Source organism: Mercenaria mercenaria, chromosome 17 (assembly GCF_021730395.1).
Source record: "Mercenaria mercenaria strain notata chromosome 17, MADL_Memer_1, whole genome shotgun sequence".
Taxonomy (NCBI): domain Eukaryota; kingdom Metazoa; phylum Mollusca; class Bivalvia; order Venerida; family Veneridae; genus Mercenaria; species Mercenaria mercenaria.
In genome coordinates this window covers 44,597,212-44,620,742 of record NC_069377.1, presented here as the reverse complement: position 1 = coordinate 44,620,742, position 23,531 = coordinate 44,597,212, and the positions used below count along the sequence as shown (strand labels likewise).

At 34.7% G+C, this 23,531-nt stretch overlaps 1 protein-coding gene across 2 annotated transcripts in view; it reads left to right on the top strand.

Annotated features, from left to right (window-relative positions):
* The window catches only part of LOC123536154 (condensin-2 complex subunit H2-like), a 41,902-nt gene extending 20,504 nt beyond the window's left edge, over nt 1–21,398 (top strand). For both annotated transcript variants that reach the window (XM_053528048.1, XM_053528047.1), the window contains exons 6-17: nt 1,223–1,374; nt 1,896–1,973; nt 2,643–2,746; nt 6,103–6,177; nt 6,602–6,671; nt 8,748–8,858; nt 10,199–10,317; nt 11,981–12,068; nt 14,609–14,728; nt 16,446–16,504; nt 17,755–18,003; nt 18,250–21,398. In XM_053528048.1, the coding sequence (XP_053384023.1) occupies nt 1,223–1,374; nt 1,896–1,973; nt 2,643–2,746; nt 6,103–6,177; nt 6,602–6,671; nt 8,748–8,858; nt 10,199–10,317; nt 11,981–12,068; nt 14,609–14,728; nt 16,446–16,504; nt 17,755–18,003; nt 18,250–18,390 (1,366 nt within the window). In that variant the 3' untranslated portion in view covers nt 18,391–21,398. The remainder of the gene's footprint in view (nt 1–1,222; nt 1,375–1,895; nt 1,974–2,642; nt 2,747–6,102; nt 6,178–6,601; nt 6,672–8,747; nt 8,859–10,198; nt 10,318–11,980; nt 12,069–14,608; nt 14,729–16,445; nt 16,505–17,754; nt 18,004–18,249) is intronic.
* Nucleotides 21,399–23,531: the final 2,133 nt, after the last annotated feature.

The following is a 23,531-nucleotide window of genomic DNA, read 5'->3' as shown; positions in this document are numbered from 1 at the left end:
TGGTGGCAAGTCCAATCTTCTGGTAGCCATCTCGAGAGAATAGATCAGTCTTGATTCTTGAAGAAATTGTATTATAAATATTTATAATCCTTTATGGCACTATTTTTAATCCCATCCTTGTCGCCAAAAAATGTAATGTTTTTGTGGGTTCTTAATAGGATATAATCTTATATAGTCTAATAGAAAGACACAAGTCACTTTGATAGTTACTAAATCTGTACTAATTCTAAAATTCAACAACATAACAATTATATTGGTATCAGAGAGGCAGTTACAGTGGGCAGGTCTTATCATAGCAGTGGCCAGCTTGCTGACCAATAGTCTTAATACATTACAGTCACCTTTTAGCAGCCACTGTCTGTTATCAACGGGACGCTATGACTCATAAAAGTATATCCAGGTCTCATCTCCTGTCAGAAGCTGTGACATTGTGTGATCATCAAAATTTTAGAACTCTTTTAGCATTTTGTTAACACATTTGACCCATTTGGCCTATTGCTCCTCGGTTAACATGTAAGACACCCATTGGACACAAACCTTTCTTAAACCCAAGTACACAGTGAGACTTTCAGAGTTCTCCCCATTGACATGCCAAGAAAAGACACTATCTTGTATACCATGTACCTGGCATCTTCAACAATCGGACATCATGCAACAGCAATGTACTTTGATGTCACTGCTGTTATGGGCATGCTAGGACGAGCACTGTCTTTAAGGACTGCTTGACTATTTTCGAAATGATACTGTATGAAATAATCAGTTCACGGAAGTTCACTGAATATCTACCTTGCAGGTATTTCTAAAGAACATCATACTTTAATGTATGCTCTAATTTCAGATTTTTGTTTGCTTTTCGTAGCTACATGTGTTTTGCTTAGTGTATATGACTACACCTTATACAAAACTAAATATCTCCGAAACGGTACAATACTTTTCGGTACAACTTTACAGGATTATAAAGGAGTCATTCTTGTGTCATTCTTGCAAAATAGAGTTTCTTGCATGTCAAATTTCTACGAGAGAGCCTGATTGTCATCAAATTTAGAATGGCCCTCATATGGTATTAAAATGAAAATGTTCTACACCTAACAATATATGTCAGACCTACTTTGCTGTTCTAACATTGGTTTGTCAACCTTGTCCATTTTGTGGACTGAAATGTATGTTGTTGTAATTCATTCATTACTATTGTTAAAGCAATATAATAAAGAATTTATTGCAGTAAAAGTGGTGAAGTGTTAGCCAGTCGCAATGACTTCAAGATGAACACATGTTGTATACATCCTCAAGGGACGCTACTCCTAGACATGTCACACTTAAAGTTACTGGAGCAGTCATTAAAAATACTAACAGAATTAAGAGAAAAAAATCAAGGTATTACTTGTTTAAAAAAATGAGAAAAGTGAGATAGTTTAAACTGAGTGAATGTATCATAGGTGTTAATGTTTCAGATTATATTCTGTAGAGAACTTTAATTCGATTATATCTTTCTCTTAGTCCATAACTGTGAATATTTCAAGGTGAAAATTTGTTAAAGACACACAGACTTTGGATCATTTTTGAGAATTATGTATTTTTTCACAATTTTGTTTTTATTTTCAAATGGTTAATGAAGTGATCGACAGCATGAGCTGTGATGTTATATATATGATGACTTTCTTGTATTATGTTATTTAGAATGTAATAAAATGGCCTTTTCTCTTGGAAAGAACATTCCAGACCAATAAATTTAAACTTTAAAGGCTTGTCATAGTCTTCCCTTATCCAGGATGTTGACTTCAAAAAATGAAGTATTTAATCATTGCTTAATAATATAACTATCCTTTGTGATGGATTTACGTGATACCTAGTATAAAGAAGAGTATGTTAAGTAAGTACCATATTGTATTTTACAGGAGAACAGTCAAATGGTGTAGAGGATATGGGGACTTCAGACGAACCATTACCTGTAGAAAGTATACAAGATCTTCCAGGTAGATTTCTCAGTTTGATAATAGAATGATAAAAAAGTAAATAAAAGAATAAATTACCACTTGGAAAAAGGGAACAACATAAAGAATGTTTATTAGGCATCTTCATAATGTTGTCTTAAAGGCTTTCTTATTGTATATTTGAATGAGATCTGACTTTATTTTCACTTTTATTCTAAACAAAAAAGACTTGGGTTGCATATTTTTGTATAATATTTCAATGATATATACCGGTAAGCATTGAACTGTAAAAGTATATTTATAGATAGAAACACATGCTTTAAGTAAAGTGTTATATATTTTTAGTTCAACTTTTCGAGGAAAAGGTAGAGCTATTGCACTCGCCCCAGCGTCAAAGTCGCCGTTGGTGAAAGTTTTTTATCAGGTCAAATATCTCTGTTACTAGCAAAGCTATTGACTTGAAACTTAAAATAGTTATTTACTGTTAGTGTCTACACCAGGAGAAACTATCCCCATAACTCTGATTTGAATTTTGACAGAGTTATGTCCCTTTTAACTTAGAATTTTTTTGGTTAAAGTTTTATAAAGTTTTTACTGGCAAAGCTCTAATTCAGAGTCAAGCACTGAGGAGTGCCGAGCTTGCTGTCTTACGGATATGATAACAATTCATCCACAGTGCCAGTTTTTAAGAAACAGTTTCCTATTTTTCAGGTGGAGACAGTCACCATGACGATGACAATATGGGAGATGAAGTTGATGGAGGCCCTCCATTGGCTGACATTTCTGTGAATCAGCCAATGGAAACAGAGCATGTGGTTGGTTATTCTACTTTGTCTAGTACCAGACAACTGAATTTTTATTATTTTTAGCTCTTTTGTTCAATTTGATTTTTTTTTATGAATTTTTATGAGTTTTTAATGAAAAGTGTTTTATTTAAGAAAGCCATCTAGCATGTCAGTTGTATTCATATATATCTATAAATACTTATTCCGTGAATTGGATACTTGTAGATATATATAGATCTACTAAAGTCATAGTTGAATAGAAAAAAAAACATAGAAAAAGATAAAAATGGATTGCAAGAGTTATAGAATTCTTCTCCTTTCTGGACAATAGACTTTTGAGCACAATTTTTAGCTCATCTGATTTTTTGAAAAAAAATGATGAGTTATTGTCATCACTTGAGCGGTTGTCGGCGTCGGCGTCGGCGTCTGCGTCGGCGTCTGCGTCGGCGTTGCCTGGTTAAGTTTTATGTTTAGGTCAGTTTTTCTCCTAAACTATCAAAGCTATTGCTTTGAAACTTGGAATACTTGTTCACCATCATAAGCTGACCCTGTATAGCAAGAAACATAACCCCATCTTGCTTTTTGCAAGATTTATGGCCCCTTTTGTACTTAGAAAATATCAGATTTCTTGGTTAAGTTTTATGTTTAGGTCAATTTTTCTCCTAAACTATCAAAGCTATTGCTTTGAAACTTGGAATACTTGTTCACCATCATAAGCAGACCCTGTACATCAAGAAACATAACTCCATCTTGCTTTTTGCAAGAATTATTGCCCCTTTTGGACTTAGAAAATCAGTTTTCTTGGTTAAGTTTTATGTTTAGGTCAGCTTTAATCCTAAACTATCAAAGCTATTGCTTTAAAACTTGCAACACTTGGTCACCATCATAGGCTGACCCTGTACAGCAAGAAACATAACTCCATCCTGCTTTTTGCAAGATTTATGGCCCCTTTTGGACTTAGAAAATATCAGATTTCTTGGTTAAGTTTTATGTTTAGGTAAACTTTTTCTCTTAAACTATCAAAGCTATTGCTTTGAAACTTGTAACACTTGTTCACCATCATAAGCTGACCCTGTACAGCAAGCAACATAACTCTATCCTGCTTTTTGCAATAATTATTGCCCCTTTTGGACTTAGAAAAATCATTTTCTTGGTTGAATATTATGTTTAAGTCAACTTTTCTCATAAACTATCAAAGCTATTGCTTTAAAACTTGCAACAGTTTTTCACCATCATAAGTGGACACTGTACATCAAGAAACATAACTCTATCCTGCTTTTTGCAAGAATGATGGCCCTTTTTAGACTTAGAAAATCATGGGTAGGACAATATTTCTATTATACAAAAAAAATCAGATGAGCGTCAGCACCCGCAAGGCGGTGCTCTTGTTTATTATTAAAGATATTCAAGATCAGTGTAAATTCTTGTCTGGGCAGTAAGTAACTCTGCCATCCAGAAAGGGATTTTGAAATAACTTGGCATAAATGTTCACCATAATGAGATGATGTGTCTGCGCAAGATCCAGACCCGTCTCCAAGTTCAGGATCACACTTAGAGGTCAAAGTTAACAGGGTCTGTTTCGTGCCGGTCCATAACTCTGCTATTCATTAAGGGATTTTGAAATAACTTGGCATAAATGTTCCTCATAATGAGACAACATGTTATGTACAAGGTTCAAACCCCTAGCTCTAAGGTCAAGGTCACGCTTAGAGGTTAAAGATTAACACGGTCTGTTTCTTGTCTGGTCCATAACTATGCTATTGATGAAGGGATTTTAAAATTACTTGTCATAAATGTTCCCTTTAATGAGATAAAGTGTTATGCTCAAGACCCAGACCCCTAACTCCAAGGTCAAGGTCACACTTAGAAGTCAAAGGTTAACATGGTCTGTTTCTTGTTTGGTCCATAACTCTGCCATTTATGAAGGGATTTTAAAATTTACTTGGCACAAATGTTCCCCATAATTCATAACTTTATCATGACATCATCATATATTAGGGGTTCTACCTGACCAATCAGAGAGCTGCATTTTCGAGTACCTGCCAATTTCCACTTGGGTATAACGAAGTATATTTACAATGAACATATAGTGATTTTAGAAATAAGTATCACACTATTTTAGAAATCAAATTAAAATTTTTCACTGCACATGCCCCAGATGATGCTACTAACAACAGAACTTTGAAGTTTCATTGAAATATTGTATGGATTTAATATCTTTATTTTAGTTATAAATTTGAGATTTTACACTGGGAGTCTATGATAAAGTCCGAGTAAAATGTAATCATTACCCTAGTGAAATTTGTATCATTCCACAATGTTTTGGACATGATAAAATTATGAATTAGTGAATTTATTGTGTGCAAGATCAAGACCCCTAGCTCTAAGGTCAAGGTCACCTTTGGACATTTTTATTAAAATCACACTGTCCGTTTGTGTGCGTGTGTGTGCATGCATCCGTGTAAATTCTTGTCTGGGCTGAAACTTCAACATTCATAGGGGGATTTGAAAATAATTTGACACAAATGTTAACCATATTGAGAAGGTGTGTTGCACTTATGACCTGGGTCTCTCAGGTCAAGGTCAAGCTCACAAAATAACTTATACCTAAAATATTCTGGCATATTTTGCACAGACAACTGTAGCATTCTTGGGCACACTTCGGGGGCATTTGTCACTAATAGTGACAGCTCTTGTTTTAAACATCGACAGTTACTGCTTGACATTCAGTTATAAATGTAGCTCTTCGTACATAATTAATTTATATGTTTAGAAAAGTCAAATACATTTGATGCGTATTTTGAATATTTGAAGTAATATTTGTATTTAACTGTGTGTGTGAAAGATGGACATAGAATATCTTTAACAAGATACATGTAATAATGAGCTGCGCCATGAGAAAACCAACATAGTGCATTTGCGACTGGCTGACGGTTTCTCTAATTGCAATAGGCTTTGAAAGCGAACAGCATGGGTTTTGACCAGACTGCGCGGATGCACAGGCTAGTCTGGATCCATGCTGGCCGCAAATGCACTATGTTGGTTTTCTCATAGCGTGGCTTAAATAATGTATTATTATTTTATTAAAAGTTTATTTTCAAAATGTTGCGTCCCTGCAAATTGGGATAGCTATACAAATCTAGATTTGCCCTTGTCAAATAAATAACAATCTGGTGGCAGAGTACTCACTCGCTACTCCATATCTTGACAGATATGTAGATTTAGGTAAAAAAGTGAAAAGCAATAGTCTCAGTATCATGACCAGTTTTTTCATTTCAGTGTGTGCCATTTAGTGTGAGCGTATTTCACAGGATTACACATATAGACTTTTGTAGGGTCAGACTTTGTGATAAAGCAGTTAATATTTTAATGTTGAATACTTGCAGGATGTTGGTCAGGATGGTTTAAGAAGATCTGAGAGAAATAAAGAGAAAAGGCCAGTGGCTTATACTGCCAAACCTGTAAGTCTCTCTTTGTCATTAGATAAGCATGCCTTTTGCTATGTTAGGGCTTTTTCTGACTTAATGGAAGATGCCCTGGCATTTTTTCCTAGAGACATTTTCATGTCAAGTTTAATTTTAGGGATAATTTTAACAGTTATTACAAAAGCTGTCCAAAGAAGAGATGTGTTTTACAGTGTATGCATGTTGAGTTCTTGTAAGTTAGACGGTATTTTTGTCTTTGAGGGTTTAATCTTCTTTTGATTTGGAAACAAACAAATGAATCATAGAGAATTACGTAAACATTGAAAGGATCTGATTGATCAAGGAAAATAATATCATTTCAGCATCTTTTTAAGAAGAACTGTTTTAAAGCCTTAGAATTGATATATACCTAGTAGAATTTTTTTGATCACTGAATTTGATTATATAACCTTTTATTTAGTATGTTGATCCTTGGAAGTGCTTAGATCCTCATGAGGAAATGAAGAAGGCCAAGCCAGTGTCCAAGAAAGGTCAGTATATTGCTGATTTGTATGGCAAAGATTGGGTAATATTCAGGTTATGAGTGAAACACAAGCTTGATTAACCCTTATGCTGGACACGACTGATTCTGCCTTTGCCACTAGTGTAGATCATGATCAGCCTGCACATCCGTGCAGCCTGATCATGATCTGCACTGTTCGCTATTCATTCAGTATCTTTTTGGTAAACACCCCTTTTAACAGTTAATGGTACTGTCCAGATTGAAAGATGGATGAGTTTATTGTAGAAATTTAGCAGATGATTAGTAACCAGCATTATGTCCAAAAATATAAGAACAGTTACAAGTTACCATTGCTTGAGGTAGTTCTGAACAATTTCATCATCCAGAAGAGACAGTGTCACATCATTTATACAGGAAACATATATTAATGCCATGTTGCCATATGGGTTGCAGAAATGAAACACTGAATCTGAAGCCTTTAGTGGAATTATTATAGGATTGAATATTCTAACAAGCTTATTGTACCCCCCGACAACAAAGTTGTAAGGGGGGGGGTATACTGGTTTCAGTTTGTCTGTCCGTAGACGCAATCTTGTGCGCACCATCTCTCCTTATCCCCTTGACACAATTTAATGAAAATTCACACAAGTGATCAGTACCAACAGTAGTTGTGCATGGGGCATGTTAGGTTCTTTTAGAAAAAAAATTTGCAGAGTTATGGGACTTTGTTTTTTTTTTGTTACTATACTATATACATAGACACAATCTTGTGCGCACCATCTCTCCTCATCCCCTTGACACAATTTAATGAAACTTCACACAAGTGATCAGTACCAACAGTAGTTGTGCATGGGGCATGTTAGGTTCTTTTAGAAAAAAAATTTGCAGAGTTATGGGTCTTTGTTTTTTTGTTACTATACTATATACATAGACACAATCTTGTGTGCACCATCTCTCCTCATCCCCTTGACACTATTTAATGAAACTTCACACAAGTGATCAGTACCAACAGTAGTTGTGCATGGGGCATGTTAGGTTCTTTTAGAAAAAAAAATTGCAGAGTTATGGGACTTTTGTTTTTTTGTTACTATACTATATACATAGACACAATCTTGTGCGCACCATCTCTCCTCATCCCCTTGACACAATTTAATGAAACTTCACACAAGTGATCAGTAACAACAGTAGTTGTGCATGGGGCATGTTAGGTTTTTTTAGAAAAAAAAATTTGCAGAGTTATGGGTCTTTGTTTTTTTGTTACTATACTATATACATAGACACAATCTTGTGCGCACCATCTCTCCTCATCCCCTTGACACAATTTAATGAAACTTCACACAAGTGATCAGTAACAACAGTAGTTGTGCATGGGGCATGTTAGGTTTTTTCAGCGACAAATATTGCAGAGTTATGGGACTTTGTTTCTTGCTAACATACTATGTACATACAGTCTGCATATGCAATCTTGTGTGTGCCTAATCTACCAAACCCTTGCACACAATTTAATGAAACTTCACACAAGTGATCAGTACAAACCCTAGTTGTGCATGGTGCATGTTACATTCTTTTAGATAAATATTCTGCATATTGTTTTTTGTTACTATACTGTATACATACAGTCTATATACATCCAGTCTACATAATTATGCAATCTTGTGTGCGTCAAATTGCAATGTACTGTGTCAGTGCATGCGGGGGGTACATTCATCACCTTTAGTGATAGCTCTAGTTTTGCATGGATAACAGGACTCACAGAGTTTAGGACTTAGTGTTGGGTACCAGTCTCAGAATGCAGTGTTTTCATTGGTCAGTTTCAACTGTGTGCTGAAAACAGCCAATCAGTTGCTTTAAAAAAAATTTGAGGCTGGTCTCAGTTTTATATAAATGTTAAAGTAGATGAGAAAAGATTTAATTGAAATGTTCTTCCTGTGTTATACATAGACCACGGTCTCTAGAATATAACAACATAAAATTGTATTTATTACTTGCTTTGCAGACCATTTGATTTATGGCGTGAAATTTTCAGGCTGTGTTGCTGTTTTGATTATCCGTTGTAAATAACATTATTTAAAAGCAGAAGATAAATAAATGTTTTTTCTCACAGGTACAATATACAAGTTGTGTCCAGGTATTGAAGACAAATCTAAGAAAAGAAAAAGGACGAAAAATCAGCTACCTCCGAGAGAAACATTATCCAAATATATAGAAAGAGCACGTATGCAAAACATTTACTTCTTAGTCAATTAATTTCCTTAAGCCTAGAAAATGTGGGTGTGTTTCTGATGGCCTGATCTCCGGTACATTTTGATTGCCGACCATATCTTTGTGTTCAGGCCCCTACTTCCACCAGAAGATTATGAATTTATTTTCTTCACTTGATGGATAGTTCAACGTGCAGTATTGAATATTTTCTGTTCATGTTTATTTACAAGCCATGTATTAACAGGAATTTTTGAATAATTTCTGTGTACTAAGAAAACATACATACATGTATATTTTGTTGTTTTTGTCAGAGTCTTATTGTTTTCTGATATACAGAATCTTTAATTTGTTTACTCTGCTCCTTTTTGCAAGAAATGAACTTATTAACTTCACTGACAGACATGCATCTTAATCTAGTGGAATATTGGCCAGTATACAATTCTTTATCTCTGGTTGAAACTGTTTATAGCAATAGATGTGTCAGTACTCATCGATGATGGAAGTCTGGTGTTTAGAATTACATGTGCACTTCAAATTGCCCAGTATTAAATGCCATGATGTGTAATCATTAATGTTCTTGGGAGAATAATTCTCCCTGATTTTGTGGTTCTCAGTCATGAAAGTAAATCAAAACAAATAGAACTTGCTTTCATTAAATTACTTCAAATGTTGAAAGCCGCTAATTCTTATTCCCACAAAAAATTTGTTCTGCTCAAAACCCCGAAATGTCCTGCCCATAAAACACAAGGGGCTTTCTTGTCTGGCTGCTTTAGATTGCTGACTTCAGATGACTTGCCCCTTGATTATCTCTGCCCGGGTTGTTGTGAGGAAGTCTGGCTTGCAGGTCAGTGGTTCTACATACATGTAGATGCTTGCCAAAGCCTAAAATACTGCCAAGAGGGTACCTGGTTCTCAATCATTTAACCCTTATCATGCTGGACACGATTGATTCTGCCTTTGCGACTAGTTAGATCATGATTTGCACTGTTCGCCATTCAGTCAGTATCTTTTTGGTAAACACCCCTTTTAACAGCTAATGGTACTGTCCAAATTGAAAGATGGACAAGTTCATTGTAGAAATTTAGCATTGTAAGGGTTAAGGACCCTGGAGAATATAGAATTTTACCAATATTGACCACCATGTATTATGGCTGATTGAATGGATGATTACTGGTCATTAGTCCAGGAAGCAGTCTTTGAGTGTACCGGTAATAAACAGGAGATGTGAAAACTTTCATGAGTCAGTATTAAATAATTGTCTAAAATGTAACTAACTGTACACAATTGAATTGGCAGATATAAACTGAAGCAGTGATTTGAATTCTTTTTAGATAATATATATATATATTTTAGTTTATTCACCTGCTCACAAGTTTCCAAAGAATCAGCTGAAAGTACCAACGTTTCAGGACTTTGAGAGACTATACTGGGAGGAGTATAAAAGACGACAATCCGTTCGAGAACAACTAAAGGTAATGTCACATATTTTAGCTGTGAACTTTCTGAGTATCGAAAACATCAAAATTGTTCAAGGTATTGTCACTCCATGTCCAGCCATCATCCTGCCATTTTCTTGAGACAACATCTCTGAACAGATCAGAGAAAGTAAATGAAACTTGGTGTTGATGTTCCACGGATGGTCTTCTTTGTAAGTGTTGACACTTGACATGGGATAATTGCACATAGAATCTGCCACAGCTAAATATAGAGTTGTTGCACCACATTTCCACTGGTTCAATTTTGAAATTGTTTCACACAAATGTTCCTTAAAATTATTTAAAGTGCATCATTTCTGTGAAAAACATGGCCACCAGGGAGCTTCATTACTATTTCATTCCTGTATTTAGTAGAAACTTAAAGTCTAGTAAGAAATTGCTTAAGTAATGCTTTACCAAGATTGCTTATATATTTCAACTTTGTCAAGAAGCATGGCCACAAGAAAATGTGGTCACTTCTTTCTGTATGTCAGCAACTTACCTGATTTGTCAACAAACATGGCTAGCAAAGGGCTTGGTCAATTTATCTTAAATGTATGAAGTGAGAACTTAAAACTGCTAGCCCAAGTTTGAAATGAGTTTTACACATGTGATTCTTAGTTGACCATGTACTGAGAGTGTTTCAGATTATTCTGATCCGTTGAAAACATTGCTGCCTGAGGGCATTGTCACTTTCTTACTGCCTGTCCAATTTTAAATTATTTTACGCGTAAGTTTCTTGGATGACCATTTACCAACAGTGTTCTAGTTACTACACTTTGTCAAAAAGCATGACCACCGAATAATAAAAAAAATCCAAACATCTTAACTGTTTTTCCAATTTTGAAATGTTCCTATAGTGTCCCTCTACCAGTATTGTTCATATTAATCAGATTCATCTAAAAACATAGCCATTGGAGCTAAAAATAGGAAAATCTTTTATGTCATCTCCCTACCTAACAGCTGATCTGATTTTGAAACAATTTCATATAAATGTCCCTTGGATATCCCTCTTCTAAAGTTGCTAAAAGCCATCTTGATTTGTGAAAAAACACATGGCTGTCAGGTCTGGTCTAATTTTCCCAATTTGGCTCTGTGGTAAACATTGTAAATCTTCTTTTAACCTTTAGCCTGCTGGCGGCATGTGATTCTACCTTTGCGACCATTGCAGACCAAGATCAGCCTGCACATCTATGCAGTCTGATCATGGTCTGCACTGTTCGCTATTCAGTCAGTAAATTTTGAATAATAAATGGTACTGCCCAAATTGAGTGATGGACTGGTTCATTTTAGAAATTTAACAGGGTAAAGGTTAATGTGCTGTCAAGTTTTGAAAATAATTTGGCAGAGAGGTTTCTTCCTGTTTTAGATGTGAATCTACGGTGAGAGATATAGTTATCATAACCCTCTTGTTATCTTTATTTTGATGAAGTCATTATATCAAATAATGTTAACAGAAGTATTATTTGATGAACACTTTAAACATAAACTTGGCACTGTTGTATAATTGTATATTTGCTTGATAGGGAGTCAAATATAGGGACACCTGCTCAGGAGGCAAAAGGTTTCTCTCCACATTCATGCGATATTCTTCAGTCATTATGAATTAGAATAAACTAAATAAAGCTTTTATTTGACAAACATATTTGTTGTTTAACAGAAAAAAGAGAAGGCTGTGGCTGAAAATAATGATGATGAAGACGACAATGATGACAACGATGATGCAGAAGAAATCGCTTCATTACCAGGTACTGTGAAATTATATTAATTTTGTGGAATCAATTTTAGTGGATTGTATGGTTGCATCTATTAATAAAAACAAGTAACATGTAGATTGATATATTTAAGAAATAATAAGTTTCCAAGCGTGGTTTATCGTAGAATAACCTGTGTTTTGAGTTCTTATGCGTAAGAATATATCATGAAGGCTGTAGGCAGAGATATATTGTTTTGCATAAGAACGAAAAACTCGGGTTATTCTACGATAAATCATACTTCTGAACTTGTACCAACAGTGTTTGTGTCAACAGTGTTAGAAAAAATTGTGACTACTTTTTATGTCATGATCTATACTTAGTGCTACGCACCAGGATTATTCTATACATAGAGGATGACGTCACTACTTTGCACGCGCATGGGTTATAGCAAAATAACAGTTGATTGATTTTTCTCCTATGTGTATATAGGTTATTTGCTGGTCGTGTTAGAATTGTATTTATAATTTCAAATTCACAAATTCATGTATCCCATGCAAAAACTGTATTAGTTTTCTCTAAATGGCTATATGCAAAACTTCTACCAGATTTATTGAAGTTATTTGTTTTGTTAAAACATGGCCGCTTTGGGGCGGGCCTAGTTTTCTTTATATAGCAGTATGAAAAAAAATGAAAATCCTCTGAAACCATCGACCTGATGATTAGATAATTTTCATTATTGTTTTTTGGGTGACAGTCTACCAAATATCTTCAAACCACTTTGCTTTGTGTTATAAAATTTGGCTATCAGAGCGTTGGACCAGTTTTCTCTATTTAGATATATGGAAAATTCGAAAATCTCTTAAACCACTTTCCTGATTTTAGAGTTATTTCATTCAAATGTCCATGGGTTAAAAATCATGGCCGCTAGGAAGCAGGTTAGGTTTCTCGTTATGGCTGGGCTGCATGGAAAATTTTGAAAAGATCCTCTTAAGAAACTGATAGTCAGATTTCAAAATAATGTTACAGCAACGATCCTTCGGTGACCTGCCAAATTCCTTGAAGTTATTTTGATTTGTTTAAAAAACATTGGTGCTATGGGGTTAGGCTGGTTTTCTTTATTTGGCTTTTTGTAAAACTTCAAAAGTCCTGTTCTCATTATCTCATTAATCACTTACATGATGGACTGGTCAGCCGGGTGTCAGTGTAATGTGACTGGGTGGGATATTATGCTACGTGTCTACGGTGTGATATTCCAGCAAGGCAGCACTATAAAGTTGGGCATTGTGCTCACTGCTACAAGTAGACACCGTCGTTTATATGACTGAAAAATTGTTGAAAAAGACGTTAAACCTCCCCTCCCCCCCACACATACACTTACATGATTTTAAAATAATTTCACACAAGTATTCCTGAGGTTACATGTACCTCCGACCAAAATTCTTCAGATCATTCAGTTATATTAAAAACTGATCGCCAGATATTTGTGCTCCACCCTCCCCCCACCACCACCTTGTCCGTTCAGATGTCCATCTGCTGAATTTGTGTCCATGCATATCTCAAAAAGTATATGACCTAGAGTCATCAAACATCATGGGATTATTATTCACCATGTGAAGTTGTGCACTTGAGGTTTTGTTTGGGATTTCACACAACTTGACCGGAGTTACAGCCCTTGACTAAGTAAAAAAATATGCATAAAGGTTTTGAAAGATATACTGTGAAATCATTTAATTTCGTTTTGGCCAAAACGGCTGTTTTGCGGGGACATAAATTCATGGATTTTCAATTTTTGAATTTTTTTTTTCATAATTTCCACAAGAATAGATCTAGTATATCACTTTGTTCTTACATGTGAAACCTACATGTGTCAAACAGCGCTACCATGGTTACTGAATTTGAAATCTACATCGCGGGAGATGAGCGAGTGATCATGTGCCAATTAAGGACCGTGTTATCTATAATTATACGACCCCTTATTTGCAAAATTTAATGAAACTGTGAAATATTTAATAAGAATAGTCTGGGCCAATTAAAATGTGTCAAAACCGTAGCACCTGGGATTTAGTCTTGCACAATTATCATTCATAATCGAAACAAATATAAAGTTCATCACATTGATCATCTGATCGTGTTTCAAACAAGAACTAGTAATTGTATTGCAAATTATTTTTTTAAACTAACCAGGGGTAAGTGTCTTAATGAAATAGTCAGCTTTGTTCCGACACATACCTATGTTTATTGTTGATGGAGCCTCCATAAACTACACAAAAGCTGCAGGTCGGTACTGCCGCATGCACACATCTATGGACCAGATCGGACGGCTGTCGTGTCTTTTTGGCGACATTGAATACAATTTACATTATCGTGGGCATAATTTGTTCGTTGGTACTTAATTTCGTGGTTTAGCTGAACCACGAAATCCATGAAAATTAATCCCCCACAAATAATAATTATTTCACAGTACCTCACTATCTAGCTTGAGGTTAACATTTTTCATATCACTATTTTTATATGATATTGCAATTTAAAAGCTTTACTTCGAACAGATTTCTTTACAATAAAGGTCTGATAATTTTATATATAATTTGTAGATGTTGCTGAGGATGATGAGATAGAGGACCTGGTTGATGATAACTTATTGAATGCTATAGACAATGCTGTCAGATCAAATGAATCCTATATCAATGAGCAACCACACAAAACTTGGGCAGGTAATTAGACTATTGCTCATTGTGATTTTGCAGTTTTTAGCTCATTTTATGCTCCCGGAAGGTCGAGCTGCTTTGTCCGTCTGTCCGTCACACTTTTGTCCGGAGTATAACTTGAAAAGTATTGATGGCATTTGATTGAAACTTCACATAGTCATAGAGGCCATTGAGACAAAGTGCAATGTCAAAGAATCATAACTCTACATCACCTAGTTCCCTTTATTATACAAAATAAGGCTTGTCCAGAGCATTACTTGAAAAGTATTAATGGCATTTCATTGAAACTTCACAAAATGATAGAGGCCGTTGACGGGAAGTGCAGTGTCAAAGAACCATAACTCTACCTTACGTAGTTTTTAGCTCATCTGATTTTTTGAAAAAAAATGATGAGTTATTGTCATCACTTGAGCGGTTGTCGGCCCCTTTTGTACTTAGAAAATATCAGATTTCTTGGTTAAGTTTTATGTTTAGGTCAACTTTTCTCCCAAACTATCAAAGCTATTGCTTTGAAACTTTGAATACTTGTTCACCATCATAAGCAGACCCTGTACATCAAGAAACATAACTCCATTTAGCTTTTTGCAAGATTTATTGCCCCTTTTGGACTTAGAAAATCAGTTTACGTAGTTTTTAGCTCATCTGATTTTTTGAAAAAAAATGATGAGTTATTGTCATCACTTGAGCGGTTGTCGGCCCCTTTTGTACTTAGAAAATATCAGTTTTCTTGGTTAAGTTTTATGTTTAGGTCAGCTTTTATCCTAAACTATCAAAGCTATTGCTTTAAAACTTGCAACACTTGTTCACCATCATAAGTTGACCCTGTACAGCAAGAAACATAACTCTGTCCTGCTTTTTGCAAGATTTATGGCCCCTTTTGGACTTGGAAAATATCAGATTTCTTGGTTAAGTTTTATGTTTAGGTCAACTTTTTCTCTTAAACTATCAAAGCTATTGCTTTGAAACTTTTAACACTTGTTCACCATCATAAGCTGACCCTGTACAGCAAGCAGCGTAACTCCATCCTGCTTTTTGCAATAATTATTGCCCCTTTTGGACTTAGAAAATCATTTTCTTGGTTGAGTATTATGTTTAAGTCAACTTTTCTCATAAACTATCAAAGCTATTGCTTTAAAACTTGCAACAGTTTTTCACCATCATAAGTGGACACTGTACATCAAGAAACAACTCTATCCTGCTTTTTGAAAGAATGATGGCACTTTTTAGACTTAGAAAATCATGGGTAGGACAATATTTCTATTACACAAAAAAAATCAGATGAGCGTCAGCACCCGCAAGGCGGTGCTCTTGTTGAATTATCTCCCTTTTCAATTTTCTTCTTTTTATTATCCATTTTTTTGTTTGTTTCTAATAAGTTATTCCCAATATTGGGACAAGCACATGCATTGGGGAGCATCATTTGGTTTACCGATTCCTTGTTGCAAGATATTCTTATATATAGCCAAAATTATTGTGCAGAAGGTAGTAAACCATTGCAACGCTTTTGAAATTATGCAGAAAATTTACATTCTTCTTGCATTTTTACAAATATATAACTTTTATTATCACCAACTTTATCATTTTTCAGTATCATATATACATTCTATGCTTAACTTGGTGGAATTGAGCATGTTGAAAAATTCAACAAAACTGTTGGCGAGTAGCTTTAATACACAGATGAAAGTAATATGCCATCTTTTATTGAATTTATTGAATATTTTAGAGACGATTGATGAAGGCATTATTGTAACCAGTTATGAAGATCTTGTGAGGAAACATGTGGTAAGTTCCCTTTTCATAGTGATTAACCAAAACTTAGTACACAAACAGATCATGAGCTTTACTGAACTGTTTGTAGTTTAGTCAGTGTTTTCCTACAGACTACACTGTCACTGACATCCTGTTCAAGTCAACTTGTTCATTGTTCTTTTATTATTTAATGAATTCAAAGGGGAACACCATCAAAGTTATGTCAATGTAAAAGTAAATGTGAAAGTAACAATGAAGTGACTTAGTGTTTCAGGCAGGATTCAGTTAGAAAAACACTTTGTGAAGACTGTGAAACATAAAAAAAAACCAAAGAGAATTTCAACTGAGATTATTAAAATACTAAAAATAACATCAACTTGGAAATAAATATCTATGCATTTTTATATATATGTTATTGTTTTAAATACCTTGAAATTTCAATATTTCTTGGGAGGCATGTTCCATTCAGTCGGGGGGAAAAAGCTCAGGCAAGGGCATAATTTTCTAGTATTGCACATGTACAAAACAGTACAGAATTCAAGATGATTCTCACCTGCAAGGCTTTACATGGTTGTCTCCCAACCTGTATAAAGAACATGATAGAAGTATAAACCATTCTGGAACCGAAGATAAAAAAACCCATTATATCATTAGTTTTATTAAAAATTTCAACATAAAAGTATGGCAGTGTACTTTTGCGTACACTGCTGCAATGACAGTGAAACTCTCCCTAGCCAAAACACTGCCTGCTTTCAAACGCATGTTAAAAACACATTTCTTTTTATAGCATTTTGTAATCTGACCAGTTAATCTTGTTTTCAAAAGTTTTTTTTTATCTCACTCCATCTGTCTTGTTGATATATGTCTTTAATTTTAGCATTTGCATTCCTTTGTATTCTTTAGAATGTCTTTGGTAAAACATTTTTGGACTTGCTTACTTAATGAAAACGTCCCACCCACTTAGCTCAATAGGGAGAGCACAGATATACAGATCGTGGGGTCATGAGTTCACTCCCCAGGCAAGGCACATGTTCTGCGAGATGATTTGATTAAAGACATAGTGTCTGAAATCATTCTTCATCCACCTCTGATTCCTGTTGCTAAGTTGGCAGTTACTAGCGGAGGACAGGTTTGTACTGGTACAGAATCCAGGAACACTGGTTAGGTTAGCTTCCCACTGTTGCATAACTGAAATACTGTTGAAAAATGAGATTTAACTCAAAACAAACAAACAAACTTAATGAAAAGACCACTGTATAAATGTGTTATTATAATAATTTCAGGAAGAATACATGGCCAGTGCTCAGGAATACGCCCAGATTACGGAGCTATCTAAGCGGGTATCTGAATGGGAAGATAAAGTACTCCCAATATTACAGGAGGAAGAAACACACCGGCCCTTTGACATAAACACATATGGCTCATCTGTTATAGATAACTTGGATAAAGGCAATGTTATCAAGTTTCATAAACTTGTCCAAGGAAAACCTCACTTCGAGATTTGCCGAACATTTTTAGCTTCACTGATGTTGGTAAGTTCTGTATATAAAAAAAGCTTTCTTATTTTTTCCTGAAAATGTTACAAGTCTGCCTGTATAATGCCTGTAATTTTACATGAAAATTAAAAAAAATTCTCTGTAAGTTTAAAAAAAGTGTCTCGTATGGTTTAACATTTTCTTATAAAAGTGTGCCCCAAACTTCTGAAAAGTTCATGAAATTTTACTGTAATTGTACTATTTGTTTAAATATCACTAAATTTTATGATTTTTGTTTCACAGGCAAACACAACAAATGTTAGAATAGAGGAAAAGGGTACCCTTGAAGAAGGAATGGACAAATTTGAACTGGAACTTTTATCTCGGAAAAGACATTTTGAACAGTTACAGGAATACACAGCTCCGTCATTGACACAGAAATAAAGTTTGTGTTGTATGTTGATAATGGATAACAGTCAGACCTGTATATGAAGTTCATGTTTGGAATGCAAAATAGAGGTCTATATTTGCAGGACTGGTAGTCTTCACAATTTAAAATACAATGATGATGTTTAAATTTTTGAAGGAACTTGGTGTTTTTTAGTCACAGTCATGTTCTGTGTTCACAGATGTGTCTTAAATACAGGTTTGACTGTACCGTAATTACTGGTGCTGCAAAGAATAATAGATAATAATCAAGATTAAATACGTTAGGACTTGAGATCAGGACTGTCCCCACAGATAGTTATATTGAAGTATGAAGAGGTCAGTCACCTGTTTTGATATACAATGTACATACAGCAAAAAGAACAAAAGTACCAGTGTATGGAAATTAAATAGATCAATACTTTCTTAGATATATTACATTGTGAAATATAATTGTCAGTGCTTTGTATGATGAGTGGGTCACAGTCTGCAAAAATAATTGATACGGCCTGTTGCATTGTGTTCAATGTCAGTGGGGTTTATCTAGTAACTGTGGTAAACAAGGACTGCCAGGAATATGTGTATGAACTATTTTTATCTGTGATATACAGATACATGTGTGTAGGACATAAATGCAACAGAGATGTTGTTAGAAAAGAAGGGCTCTGGAAATATCCATTTTATGTCAGAAATACAGTACAACCCACGAAAGCAAAAATTGTCCTCATCTTTTGAACCATTTCTCAGTCAGTTAGCATATGAACAACATGTGACAGTATAATTTTGTAAAATTGTACAGTGACAAGAATTTTACACAAGGAAAACTATTATTTTTGCAGTAAAATTGGCATTATTAAAGGTTTATTTTATGTTTTTCGGTGGTTTATCGAAATATAACGGTGAATTATATCCTGATAAACTCACTGGCCACTCAGTGAAAATTATCAAATCTGATACCCGGATTAACGTCAAAAAGTTTACCGAGCGTACTGAAAGCTGGAAACAATATGACGATGACGTCGTTAAAATGACGTCATCTTTGTGATGCTTCCTGATAAAATTTCTTGCAAATTTCGACATTTTATTGAAATAAACACAACAGAAGTAGAGTTTTAGACATAAAATAAACAGAAAAATTGTTGGTATCAATGTAATATCACGGTAATTTCACTCGTGAACACCAAAAGTTGTTATTTTCACTCGTGGCTGCGCCACTCGTGAAAATATCACTTTTGGTGCCCACTCGGTGAAATTATAACGTGATATTACACCGAAACCAACAATTATCCTCTATATCTTAAAAAGTGAAAGTACCATCTCTGGGGAAGAGAATGTTGTTTAACTTATATCTGGATTTTGAAAATTCATAAAAAAACTGTTTCAGATTTTGTGGATAAGTAAGATGTTAATCTGGAGTCAACTGCGTGTAGGAAACTATGCACACTTGTTTACCATCATTAGGGAACTATGAAGGCAAAGAACCATAACTCTGATATGCGTTTTGTTAGAATTATGGCCTCTTTTGTACTTAGAAAAAAAATTGAGTTTCTTGGTTAAATTTTTTGTTTAGGTCAAACTTTGCACACTGGTTTATCATTATTAGGGGACTATGTAGACCAAGACCCATAACTCTGATATGAATTTTGTCAGAATTATAGCTCTTTTTGTACTAAGAAAATTTGAGTTTATTGGTTAAAATATTTGTTTAGGTCACCTTTTCTCAAAAACTATATGATCTACAGACTTGACACTTGTTTATCATCATTAGGGGACAATGTAGGGTCAAGAACCATAACTCTAACCTGCAATTTGTCAGAATTATGGCCCTTTTTGTACTCAGAAAATCTTAACTTTTACTCTTTTCGTACATATTGTCCAGCACTTGCAGATGAGCGATGGCTCCCGTAGGCTGTGCTCTTGTTATGTTATATAGTGATTTTTTTCACACTTGAGGTTGACATAAAAAAACTTATGCAGATGTCTTTATAAACTATAAGAACTATATTTTAGATGGAAAAAACAGTTCTTGGAATTTTATGAATATTTAATACAGGCTTTTGTCACATGTTCAGTGTTGTGGGAGCATAAAACTCATGTCATTTTGACTCATATGTTTGATATTCTTGTATGAAAAAAAAGTGTGTATATTTTCACTAAAACACAATTATATTGACATCATGTCTAGTAACATTTGGTGCCATACAGGTGCTGAGAAAGAGTGCTAAAAAGATTTGATCTGATACTTTGTAGGAAGATGTTTCAGAATAACTTGGCAGTGTTACACTTAATTCACGCACTCTGAATCAATTATTAGGCATGCAGTTATAACTAACTACCCTTCTGCACTCCAAAATTATTCACCAGCACATGACCTCAGTTATTTTAACACTATTAAAACATACATGCATTTATGTCATGTCCGCCAACTATATTTGGCACCATACATGCTCCATGAAATAGTACACCTCTGTTCCATCTACATATTAGAATCAAAATAAAACATTGCAGGACCATGTTTTAATATATCTAAACATTCAAAATCAGTTACTGTAAAATCTTTAATTTCGTGGGCATGAAATTTCGTGGTTTTCGTCAAAACAGCAATTTCGTGGGGATATGAATTTGTGGATTTCAACTTTTGAACTAAAATGAATGGGAATTTTACTTGTTCATTGGGATTAAATTTTGTGGACTGACTCAACCACGAAATCCACAAAAATTAGTCCCCCATGAATATTAATGATTTCACAGTAATTCAGTTGGGCTACTCGGAGACGCACAGGTGTATCATACTCAGAAGTGTTTTTTTTTTTCAGATCAGCTATCAACAAGTATATAAGACCTGTAGTTTTTGTTTTTGAAAACATACAAGTACAATGTCCTGGCTTTCAAGGATGAAAATGTGTTTTAATATTTAATCTTGTATGCATACCTGTCTTTGTATGAAAATAAAATGTGATGTTTTGTTTTAGTCATGCATACCAGTAACTTAATATCTTGCCTATTAAAATTGAACTTTACAAATGTTCAGTATTTGTCTTTCTTAAAATTCAGGTGACAGTCCAACTGTTACTGATGCAGGACTTTCCTATAGTAGTTCGAGTACAATTGCACACAATTTAATGCCTGCATGTAACCTTTTGTTTCAACTGACATGCTGGTCCTGGAACTAACAAATTGTTTATTTTAATACTCGAAAAGATTACAACTAAACCATGCTTTGTACCTTTTAATTACTACACGATAGGATTTTATATTGTAATGTTAATATTTCAATATGTTACAGATCAAACAAATAAAATATTTACTAAATGAATACAAGGTTGGGTAGTTATTGGCCGCTCAAAAACAAAGATGTACTTGACGAGGTATCTCGCCAAGTATGTGAATAAAGTAACCGGAAGGAGACCAGGCGCGTCTTGCTTAAATTTGCAAACTATTACAACGAAACTCTGCACTGTCACATAATTTACACTCTCATAACGTGGTAGCAACACTGGCTGATTTCAACATAACGTAACTCTGCACTGTCGGACATAACGAGGTAGCAATACTGACTAACTTAAACATAATGTGGCAATTCACGGCAACTTCGGTGCCAGTAGTCACGGTATGATAGTTACCAGACATGACCAGGTATCCGGGAATGACGGGTCAATACATACCAAAACCACTGCGTGAAGGAAAGCAGTAAGTTGCATGCTAGAGGGTTGATAACGCAATACAAAGCAATACGCAATACAAAACCAGATTTCGCCAGGTACTATGGGCAAAACCTATTCAACCCTAGCCACATAACAACATAAGAGTAACCACATAAGAGTAACACACGCCGAAAATACAGTGCTTTGTAAGTTCTCGCCAGACAATAGATGTATTTTTATGAAACAATATTTATTTCCAAATTATACTTATCAGTTTATTGTAAACTAATGTAAGCAGACACACCTGATCACCTTCCGGTTTATAGAATTTTCCGCCACAATAAATTGAAACAATTTATCCCCTAAAATTCTATCTTTTGTACTTAGAAAAAAATTGAGTTTCTTGGTTAAATTTTTTGTTTAGGTCAAACTTTGCACACTGGTTTATCATTATTAGGGGATTATGTAGACCAGGACCCATAACTCTGATATGAATTTTGTCAGAATTATAGCTCTTTTTGTACTAAGAAAATTTGAGTTTATTGGTTAAAATATTTGTTTAGGTCACCTTTTCTCAAAAACTATATGAGCTACAGACTTGACACTTGTTTATCATCATTAGGGGACAATGTAGGGTCAAGAACCATAACTCTAACCTGCAATTTGTCAGAATTATGGCCCTTTTTGTACTCAGAAAATCTTAACTTTTACTCTTTTCGTACATATTGTCCAGCACTTGCAGATGAGCGATGGCTCCTGTAGGCTGTGCTCTTGTTATGTTATATAGTGATTTTTTTCACACTTGAGGTTGACATAAAAAAACTTATGCAGATGTCTTTATAAACTATAAGAACTATATTTTAGATGGAAAAAACAGTTCTTGGAATTTTATGACTATTTAATACAGGCTTTTGTCACATGTTCAGTGTTGTGGGAGCATAAAACTCATGTCATTAGCTCATCTGATTTTTTGAAAAAAAATGATGAGTTATTGTCATCACTTGAGCGGTTGTCGGCGTCGGCGTCGGCGTTGCCTGGTTAAGTTTTATGTTTAGGTCAGCTTTTCTCCTAAACTATCAAAGCTATTGCTTTGAAACTTGGAATACTTGTTCACCATCATAAGCTGACCCTGTATAGCAAGAAACATAACTCCATCTTGCTTTTTGCAAGATTTATGGCCCCTTTTGTACTTAGAAAATATCAGATTTCTTGGTTAAGTTTTATGTTTAGGTCAACTTTTCTCCTAAACTATCAAAGCTATTGCTTTGAAACTTGGACTGCTTGTTCACCATCATAAGCAGACCCTGTACATCAAGAAACATAACTCCATCTTGCTTTTTGCAAGAATTATTGCCCCTTTTGGACTTAGAAAATCAGTTTTCTTGGTTAAGTTTTATGTTTAGGTCAGCTTTTATCCTAAACTATCAAAGCTATTGCTTTAAACCTTGCAGCACTTGTTCACCATCATAAGCTGACCCTGTACAGCAAGAAACATAACTCCATCCTGCTTTTTGC